Below are 11,406 nucleotides of genomic sequence, written 5' to 3' on the forward strand. Positions count from 1 at the left end.
TCTATCTCTATCTCTCTCTCTATCTATCTATCTATCTATCTATCTATCTATCTATCTATCATCTATCTATCTATCTATCTCTATCTATCTATCTATCTGACTTCCCTTCTATGTACTATTACTAACCCAATCAAACTCATCTATCTATCTATCTATCTATCTATCTATCTATCTATCTATCATCTATCAGACTTCCTTCTATGTACTATTTCTAACCCAATCAAACTTATCTATCAGACTTCCCTTCTATGTACTATTTCTAACCCAATCAAACTCATCTATCTCTCTATCTCTCTCTCTCTCTCTCTCTCTCTCTCTCTATCTATCTATCTATCTATCTATCTATCAGACTTCCCTTCTATGTACTATTTCTAACCCAATCAAACTCATCTATCTCTCTATCTCTATCTCTCTCTCTCTATCTATCTATCTATCTATCTATCTATCTATCTATCTATCTATCAGACTTCCTTCTATGTACTATTTCTAACCCAATCAAACTCATCTATCTCTCTTTCTCTCTATCTCTATCTATCTATCTATCTCTCTCTCTCTCTCTCTCTCTCTCTCTCTCTCTATCTATCTATCAGACTTCCCTTCTGTACTATTTCTAACCCAATCAAACTCATCTATCTCTCTATCTCTCTCTCTATCTATCTCTCTATCTGTCTCTCTATCTATCTATCTATCTATCTATCTATCTATCTATCTATCTATCTATCTATCAGACTTCCCTTCTATGTACTATTTCTAACCCAATCAAACTCATCTATCTCTCTCTCTCTCTCTCTCTATCTATCTATCTATCTATCTATCTATCTATCTATCTATCTATCTATCTATCTATCTATCAGACTTCCCTTCTATGTACTATTTCTAACCCAATCAAACTCATCTATCTATCTATCTATCTATCTATCTATCTATCTATCTATCTGACTTCCCTTCTATGTACTATTTCTAACCCAATCAAACTCATCTATCTATCTATCTATCTATCTATCTATCTATCTATCTATCTATCTATCTATCATCTATCTATCTATCTATCAGACTTCCCTTCTATGTACTATTTCTAACCCAATCAAACTCATCTATCTATCTATCTATCTATCTATCTATCTATCTATCTATCTATCTATCTATCTATCTATCTATCTATCTATCAGACTTCCCTTCTATGTACTATTTCTAACCCAATCAAACTCATCTATCTATCTATCTATCTATCTATCTATCTATCTATCTATCTATCTATCTATCTATCTATCTGACTTCCCTTCTACGTACTATTTCTAACCCAATCAAACTCATCTATAGTGTAATGACCATATATATCCAGCAGAGGCCCATAGAGAGCCATTCATTTTTCTGGAAGTGGTCAACTGCTCCTCTCACAACTTTTCTGATATATATTTGGTAATTATATATTGAAAAATTATAAAATACATTAAAAACAGTATTTTTCCCAAAGGTTAGAATTAATTTTTGTTTGTTTGATGTATTTTGAAGTGCTCGCTTTTGCAATAATGCCACAAAAAACTTTTTTTTTTTTTAACATAAATGTAAATAAAATCAAAACGAAGAAAAAAAAAAAAACTAAACTAAAAAACAACTGCAATAAGCAGATATGAATGGCGGGTATGTGTGTAAGAGAGTGTGTGTGTACGTACGTGAGTGAGTATGCTCGTTCCACATTGCATTTGTGCTCTAGTATCAGACTTCGATTTTGTTGTGTGGACATTTTCAGATTTATGCAGAATTTATTGATTTTATTTGCCAATTTCTATAAAATGCTCTTGTTGCAGTCACACGTGTGTTTTTGTATGTGTGTGTGCGTCTTTTCTACATTGCATTTGTGATCTAGTACCAGGCCTTCATTTCTGTGTGAAAATTTTCAGACCTATGCTAGATTTATTATTATTTTTTGACAAATTAAAAAAAATATATATATAGATTTTTTCGTATTTCCCATTCATTTTCAATTTTCAAAGACCATATTAGTAAAAATAAATAAAATAATACATACCTTCAGAACAACCGAATCAGGCCCTTTTTTATTATTTTTAATGTGAATACAGATAGAAAATGTTGAAAAGTCACAAAATCTTATTCCACTGAGATGAAGGGAAACATTTTTTAACTAAAGAAAGTTGATTGAGGTCATACTGACCCAATACTATTTCTAATCCATTCAAACTCATCTATCTAATGTTTCTTATCTATCTATCTATAATCTGACTTCATCTATCTATCTATCTATCTATCTATCTATAATCTGACTCTATCTATCTATCTATCGATCTATAATCTGACTCTATCTATCTATCTATCTATGTGTCAAACTTTAAGCTTTTAAAACTACTTTAAACTTCAAACTATTTCAGACTGAAACCCATCAAATTTAAAACTTTTAACATTTTTCAAACTTAAACTTTTTAAACTTCTTAAACTTTTTTAAAACTTTTCAAACTTTTTTAACTTTTCAAACTTTCTGGTCCGTCTTTCTCAAGCCAACTTAAAGTTTGTCTCGACGAACTTTCCTATCTAGTTATTAATATCGTTGCTGTTGATATATACCTTCATTATGTGGTCTGCAGTAGATCAGCCAGTAGAGCAGGAGTGCAGATCCAGATGCAGATATACAGAGAATCAACACCATTATGTGTGAAACAGAGAAACCTGTCAAACATTGACATAGCTATTGTAAGATGTGGACTTCCACATGTATGTTATATCTATGCTGCCCACCAATGTTCTGGCTGAAATTTATTACTCAGTTAATTGAAAAAGACACTTTTTGCTCCATAATGGCATCAATCAGCAGGGGAAAACTGCTGAAGCTGTAACTCACCAAACTTTAACCCTCAATAATAACAACTTGAGTAAAAAATAAATATATAAATCCCATGATAATAATAAGATGGTTTGAACTACAAGACACATTATAACATCTTCATCATTTTTGTTTTGTGTTGTTTTTTTTCTGAGGTCATGGGTCTTTATACTTTTGATGTAACATCATGTAATAGATGTTTACATTTACTTATATTACTGTATAGCAAATCTATTGCCAGGTGTATTTGTCACCCAGTATTAATATATTCTTATTATATTGTCAAATAAAAAGATTTTACCAAGATAAAGTGGGTAGCATTTAACTGGGCATGTAACATGGCTGTCAACTTATTTAGCTGTGACTCACCCAGTTGCTCCAGTTCTACCGTTGCATTGGCTGAAAGTCCTCCAGCAAACACTTGACACATGTAAACTCCTTTATCCTCAGTTCTGATGCTCTTCAGTCTGAGAGAGAAGTTTCCTTTGGGGATTTCAGCAGTGAAGAACTCAGCTCTGTCTCTGTATCGCTCATCTGATGAATCTGATAAAGTCTCATTGTTTTGGTAGAGCAGAACCAGAATATATCCATCTGTTTTCCTCCAAGAAACCTCTTCAATGTGTTCAGGTGCGATGTGAGAGTCTACAGAGCAGTTCAGAGTGACGTCCTCACCCACAGACGCAGATATGGACTCATCTGATCCTGATACTAGCAAACGCTCTGAAAGAACAAAAATATAAATTAAATATGAGCATCAAATGTTTTAATGAAATACTAGACTGAATTTCTATTAGAAGTAATTGGATTTTTACTTACCAAGATATTTTATTTCAACCACAATCTCACCAGAATCCTGCTGACTGTGAACAGTACATGTGTATCGTCCCTCATCTTCAGCTGTCAGATTGTCCAGACGGAGGGAGAAGTTTCCATGTTGAATCTGATCAGTAAAGAAATGAGCTCTATCATGATAATCCTGCTGCTGGGACTCTGCTCGACTCTCACCATCTTGATAAAGATGAACCAGAGTCTCTGAGTCTGTTCTTCTCCATTCCACCTCCAGACCCTGCATTAGTAAGAGTTCATCAACATAACAGGGCAAAACCACTGAAGATCCCAGAGGAGCAACCAGAGGACCAGAGGGACCACGCACAACCAACCCTAAAACAGAGACAGAAATTATGCTTGCTTGTAGTTTGTTCTAGTGTAAATGGAAACATACAGAGATAATTATCATTACTGACATGATTAAGTATCTACAGTATGTAAAAGTGTGCATAGTAATTCATTAGGTTCTTCTTAAAAATAAATAAATAAATAAATTATTAATAATAATACAAAAGGTTTCTTTCCCATGTTATCCTTGCAACAAAATAAATTCTATTTGTGATATCACATATTTTTAAACAAATTGTGGTAATGAGAGTTCAATAGAGTTCAGCTGATTCTCCACATATAGCGCGATCTGAACCCTAAACACGTTTTGTCAAAAAAGCCGGTATTGCCCACTTTAAGGCATCGCGAGTTCACGTTTTACTGCAGAAGCCTTGTTGTTTTTGAACAGAAGCCGATAAGTCAATTTTAGCGAATCAGCGCGCTGTATTCAGGTCAGGTGACAAGGCTACTTTCACTTTGAAAAGACGTGCTAGCTGAGAGGAGTTTAGTCAAAGCTGACTAAAAGTGATCGAGGATGGATAATTTCGACGAACTTGATGAACCTGTGATATCTTCTTCAGGGCATAAAAGGAAAATAAAAGCTTAAACGTTTTCACGGAGCCTTGCAAAAGCAGCACGTTACAATGGTGAGGAAAAGCCAAAGTCCCTTTAAGGGTATTCTAGTCTTTGGAAAAGCTCCGTGTATTGCGTGTAATCACATCCATACAGTCTATGATCACAACAACAACAACGTTGTCAGGCATTTACATTGTCATCTGAGGAGATTACAAAGATTAAACGAGTGTTTTTTTTAAACTCTAAAACATGAAATGTGGAGTTATCTGCTTTTGCTATTAAACAAACTTTTAATATAAAAAACATACTTTTATTTAACTTTAATTTTGTAATCTACCTGTATTTGTTTAAGTTATTATTACTTAATCAAAACAACCCAACTGCAGTTTGATTGATATTACTTGGAATGCGCAATAAATAAATTAAAAACAATTTTTAAAAAAACAAAAAAAATGGAGTTATTGGTTTTTGCAAATGAACTCTCCATATTATGTATATAGTTGTATAGCTGATCAGATCAGGCAACCAGGAAATATAACCTGAGAAAAACAAAATGCTTCACAGTAAAATGTGTGTTAAAAATACATCCACAGGTGCACCATTAGAGGACTATTAGAGTACTATGACAGAAGAAATTAATAAAAGCTGTGGATAGAAATCTCATTGTCATGTCTCAAATAAATTAAGAAATTTAAGTGCTAAAAGCTAAATAAATCAGAAACACGTTCACTGCATAAAAGGGAGATTCATTTAAATTTGCTCTTAATATTTATATTTCATTTTAACACATGACACAAACTATAGAAATTATGTAGTGACCAACATTTGACAAATGAAACAAATTTTGTGTAGTGTGTTTCCACGTTGAACATAATTAAATTGATAGTTCATTTTGTGCTTTTTTTCTCCAGAATTAGCATAAAGAGAAAAATATTATACATACCATCAGATATAACTAGAAGAACAGCCGCAAAAATGAACGTAAACAGGTCCATGTTCAGCTGAAAATATTATTTGATTGTCAAAGTGAAGGTCTATGAGCATATGTTGAAACTTGATTTACTTTCTTCCTTTTAGTAGAGAAAGATCTGATGAACTGCAGCTAATCCTGACGAACCAATTCTGATTAAGAAAAAGAAATGAAACAAAAGTGTTAAGATGTTTTACCTTCAGCATAATATGAAATCTGTCTCTGAAAATACCTAAATGCAACACAAAAATAAATCACTATTGAAACAGACAACAGTTACTGTAGACAGGAGTTATTTGTCACAGCTTGGTAGCAAAATAAAGACGGGCACAGGATCTAAATGCAGTACATTAGTGTTTATCAAACAAAAAGATCTCTGGAACAGGTCAAACAAGAAAAACTAAAACAAAACCAAACAGAACAGAACATTATGTGACAATAAGTCCAGCAGAGGGAGGTGGCTTAGGTTGGGGACGCAGAGCCGGGATGCTGGACAGCCTGAGCCAGGGCAAAGAGAAAGCTGGGTGAAGACCGAGGCAGCAGGAGCCAGGGTGGAGATGAAGGTAGAAGCAGCCAAGCGGAAGGCGGAAGAGCCCCACACAGAAGTACCAGTGCGCAGGCCCATGGCAGAGCCGAGGGAGGAGCCATGGTGGAGCCTTGCCAGGCAGAACCAGGGAACGATGGACTTTAGACAGTGTGGAAAGTGGAGACCGAGTTGGAGCTGAAAAGCTGTAGATACCGGGGACACTGAAGGTCCTGGAGACCAAGGCAGAGCTTCAGCACTGAACGACTGAGGTGGAGCCAGGGCGCCAGAGGACTGAGGTGGAAGCGGTGCGACCGAAAACCAAGTCAGAGCTGAAGGAGGAAACTGACGGGTGGAGGGACAGGTCACAGACGAAGACCCGTAAGTCCATGGCAAAGTCAGAGTGATGACTGACCAAGGCAGAGCCAGAGGGACGAGGAAGCCCACTGCAGCCATAGGGTTGACAATCCCAGGTGGAACCGAGGGAGCAAGAGTGAAGGAGCTCATCACAATTGGAGATGGTAAATGGGGAACCATTCCGGAGGAGTATCCACTCCACATACTCCATTAAAGTCCCTAGAGGCTCATTTCTGGCCAAGCACAATCTTGTCTTTGCGTTGAGTCTTGTCCAGAAAAGCACACACAGTCAGTCATCATCATAAGGGACGAGATGGTGAAGGTCCAGAAATTCCTGTGTGTGCCTGTGACTCCTTCCCCAGTTAGAGGAGATGGATTTTCTTTGCTGCTAGATCCATTTTGAGGTCAGTTCTTCTGTCACAGCTTGGCTGCAAAATAAAGATGAGTGCAGGATCTAAACGCAGCAAGTCAAGTCACCTTTATTTATATAGCACTTTATACAATACAGATTGTGTCAAAGCAGCTTTACAGTGTAAAACAGGAAAATAGTGTGTCAATAATGCAAACAAAATTCAACTCTGCTGTAAAGCAGCTCTAAAAAAAGGATAACAGTAAACTAGTAAGTTTTTCAGTTAAAGTCAGTCCATCGTTAATTCAGTGATGCCATCTCCAGCTCAGTTCATTTCTCTACGGTGTCTGTGCAATTTAAATCAACAATTTTGCCAAAAGTTAAGGATCACCAACTAAGTAAGCCAAAGGCAACAGTAGCGAGGAACCAAAATGTGTCATGTGACACACAGCAGCCACAACAGCACTTATGTTTTATTTATTTTTTCCTTTTTATTCGAAACATTCCCAAAAGCATTAACTATATCATGAAATATCTTGATTCTCACCTTTATAGATTATGTTAGTGGATCTATAGTGGGTGATGGTCAAAGTAACCTAATAATGTAATCTATACTATGCATAAAAACCTGTCTGTTTATTTAATTAACAGATATGGGTGTCATACCATAACATATTTTTAAATATGACTGACTTTATTATTTAATGTAAATTTAACATTGAAAATGGGAATAAAAACATTGTAAGTTAGGCTACAAATCATAACACTTTCATTGTACAGAAAGACAGCAAAGAACATTTTCACTGACAGTTTAGAGTCCAAGCACTCTCAAAAACTCCCATTAAAATCTCTGAAGCTGTTTACACTATGAAATGAATATCTTACTTACACAGATTCTTACACATATTTGCACTTTGTTGTTTCTTACGAGAGAATTCGCCAGAAAGAGGTATTCAGTCAGCAAGGACTGAAGAAAACACGGCATTTTAGGATGACTCATTTGAACGCCTCTGATTGGCTACTGCATTCATAAGCTCAACAGAATCGTGTGTGATTGGTTATAATGCAGCACTGTACAAACGCGAATGCAGATTTGAATTTAGCAGCTGATGATATGCATTGAACGTTCCAATCACGCCGGTGTGATTATAGAAAATATTAATCGACTATGTTTTTGTCTTTTGGAAGCTGCATTCAAAATCCACTTGGCTCAAAATTCTGAGGGGGCACGTGCCCCCTCACTTTGAATGGGCATGACGCCTCTGGATTCAAAGTCAATCATGAAGAAAATTTTGTGACGAGAAAAGATCCTGCAGCATTCAAGATATAAATATAGATACTTGAACTGATAAATGTCATTCTGACATTTTTTAAATATAACTTAATATTGCAGATATGCAATTGAAATGAGTCATTAAAACCTGCTCCCCAATAAATCTTGGTTGAAAACAGACTTCTGCTGACTGTAAACAGTATATGTGTATGGTCCCTCATCTTCAGCTCTCAGGTTGTCCAGACGGAGGGAGAAGTTTCCATGTTGAATCTGATCAGTAAAGAAATGAGCTCTATCATGATAATCCTGCTGCTGGGACTCGACTCTCACCATCTTGATACAGATGAACCAGACTCTCTGAGTCTGTTCTTCTCCATTCCACCTCCAGACCCTCCGTTAGTAAGAGTAAAACTACTGAAGATCCCAGAGGAGCAACCAGAGGACCAGAGGGACCACGCACAACCAACTCTAAAACAGAGACAGAAATGACATAAAACTTGTCTTGTACTGTCTTTTAATTTAAATGGACACATACAGTGCTAGTAGAGATTATCATCATTATATATGAGTAATGTTGGTGCTTCCTCAAATCTAAAAATTCTTACAATATTTATGCTTAATGTTCACAAGCAATCTGTTCATAAGACTGTTTTGTTTAAAAAAAAAATGTAGTAAAGCTAGGTAAATTTGGAAATGAGGTTTCAAAGACAAAAACACGGCATGACATAAAACACCAAAATCTGTAATTGTGAGAAAAGATCAAAAGACCAAAACAAAAAAAACAAATTTCCTGTAAATCTACGATTACTACAAAAACTTTAATTTTCATATAATGCGCAGGAAATCTGTGAAGGAGTTTGGTGTTGTGAAAGAGATCACAGTTTAGCAGATCCTATTTGTTGAGACCTTCACTACAACGATAAACTACTGTAACATCTGGTTTACTAACACTACGAATCACAGACTACGCGAGAAACCTAGGAAACGGAAACTACAAGAATTCATCTTTATGATCAGAAATTAGCATATTAAAATAAGAGAAATAAATCAGAATAAGAGCTGTGGATGCAAATCTAATTCTTGTCTCTAAAGTAAATCAATCAAGAAAACTGCTGAAAGCTGAACAGATCAAATATGTTGAACATGACGAGTAAAGCAGGAGAGATTTTTGTTTTAAGCTGCTCTTTATATTTACTGATTATGACACACCACACATGCAGTACCTTCATCAATTAAACGTTGTAAAGAAATTCATACATTAGCACAAACTCTTTTCAAGCATTTGTACTTAAGCCTAGATCAGATAAATGTTAAAGCTCCTGAGCAACAGTTTGCATACAGGCTTAAATTGGACAATTAAAGATGTGCCTTGTCTTCCGAATCAGCTTAAAGAGAGAAAGACATATAAACATAAGTCCATCATTTCTGAACATTATAATCTCTTTGGATCGTCCAACATTAGATTTAGGGAATGATATGGTGCATGAAGACAGCATGTTTAAACAACACCTACAGTAGTCCAGATAAACCAGTTACGATTTAACAGAAAGAAAGGAATACATGAATTTTAATGACACAATGCTGCATTCTGTTTAATTTGTGTTAATTTTTGCAAAAACTTTTTATATATATATATATATATATATATGTAACAAAGTTGATTCTTTAGTAACTGCACATTCAATATCGGCTTTTGTCTTATTTCAATGCATGTTCCAGAAAGACATTGCTTGGAATAATTGTATAGCTAATTATATTAGATACAATAATATTAAAACTTTTAAATTTATACCAAAATGAAATATGTAATTGCTCCAAGCCTCTGTAGCTAATTCCAAAATGTCAATTTAGAGCTAGCAACTGAGGATTGAGCCATTGATAATGAGTTATCATCACATGGATCTATTACTACATGAATACAGAACTAAGGAAACACTGGCCTGAACACTGTTCAACTGCTTTCTGACCCACCACATCTGTGCTCTAGATCAGCAGATGAACCGAACTTTACTGCAGTTCTTAGAGAAATATTTCAATCAGCATAAATGTTACCACAATTTAAAATGATCACAAATAAACATCCGGCATATGATTCAAGTTATATATAAAATATCTTTTAAAAAGAGCTGACAGTACAAAATCATCTGCATTACAGTGAAGAACACTGCATTTCTCACTGTCAATGCTCGAGAGTTTGAGTCTTTTTTTTCCCTTATTGCTGATCATGTTTGTGATTCCACTGAATCCAGCAGACGGTCCTCTGTCCTATCAGCCTCATGATCTTCAGTGTTTAGGAAAGGTTTCATTTCATGTGATTCTGCTGTGTTCTGCTTCTGCTTTGATACATTGGCTGGAGTTTCATCAGATCCTGCTGCATCCTGAGTTCAGAATAAAGGTGCGATCGGTCATTTTGCATGAGGGTGAAAGACTTCCCCATACAGATTTCAAAATTGTTTGTATCAAATAAAGGAGACAAACAGTTTTTTTTTTTTGTTGTTGTTGTTTTTTTTTTTTTTTTTAAATCATGTTTTAAAAAAAATTTACCATCTTGAATATTTTTGACTTATTTTTAAATAAACAAAACAATTCTGATACTAACCCAATAATTCTGATACTGTGATCCAGCAACTGGAGTTCGAAAAGACCTTATTGTCTTCTGTATTCACAATAAGAATTTAAATAGATATTTTCACAATCATATAATTTCAATACTTCATCTCAGATCCCTTTATTATTACAGACTTTGTTTTGAGGAAGCAGTTCATTACAGCTGACGAATACTTGTTGCGCTCACAATGACGTGTGTCAGTAAAAATATAAATACTTCTATTATATCAGCCAGAGAAACGTAATGATAAAATTACTGAGTGCATCTTTAATATGAAGTGAAATGCCTCCTGATATTGCAGTTTATTAAATATGATTTACATTAAATATGGTACATATCATATTTAATTATTGACACTAACCTGACATGATTGCAGACACATTTTGATCCCCGTGTGTTCAAAGAAAGAAAGTAGAGGAAGTTATTTAGAGGCTGAACAGGGACAAAACACATCAGATGGCACATTAGCTGACTCATGGATTTAACTAAGACAAAAAAAATAATGAAAAAACATCATTAATTGACTTAGACCTTAAATGCAACTGACTAAAGTTCAGTTTGTACTCACAAGGTTCGAACACAGTAAAATCATCAGAAATACAGTAAAGAGGATTTCAGAGGAAAAGACGACAACTCTCAGATCACCAACTGCTCCATCACCATTAACTGAGGATGAACAAGAGTATTTTCTTTACAATAGACACTTCTACTTTAATAGTACCTCCAAATTATTATAAGGCTTTATTGAAGTATTGTTGC

At 35.0% G+C, this 11,406-nt stretch overlaps 1 protein-coding gene across 1 annotated transcript; it reads right to left on the reverse strand.

Moving 5' to 3' along the window:
* Nucleotides 1–2,059: 2,059 nt before the first annotated feature.
* Nucleotides 2,060–6,621, reverse strand: LOC131535614 (prostaglandin F2 receptor negative regulator-like). Its single transcript, XM_058768266.1, has 4 exons — nt 5,955–6,621; nt 3,653–3,997; nt 3,206–3,556; nt 2,060–2,682 (listed from the first exon to the last, which is right to left on the reverse strand). Exons 1-4 carry the CDS (start codon nt 6,619–6,621, stop codon nt 2,555–2,557), a joined length of 1,491 nt encoding a protein of 496 aa, XP_058624249.1. The 3' UTR covers nt 2,060–2,554.
* Nucleotides 6,622–11,406: the final 4,785 nt, after the last annotated feature.

Source organism: Onychostoma macrolepis, unplaced genomic scaffold (assembly GCF_012432095.1).
Source record: "Onychostoma macrolepis isolate SWU-2019 unplaced genomic scaffold, ASM1243209v1 Scaffold5, whole genome shotgun sequence".
Taxonomy (NCBI): Eukaryota; Metazoa; Chordata; class Actinopteri; order Cypriniformes; family Cyprinidae; genus Onychostoma; species Onychostoma macrolepis.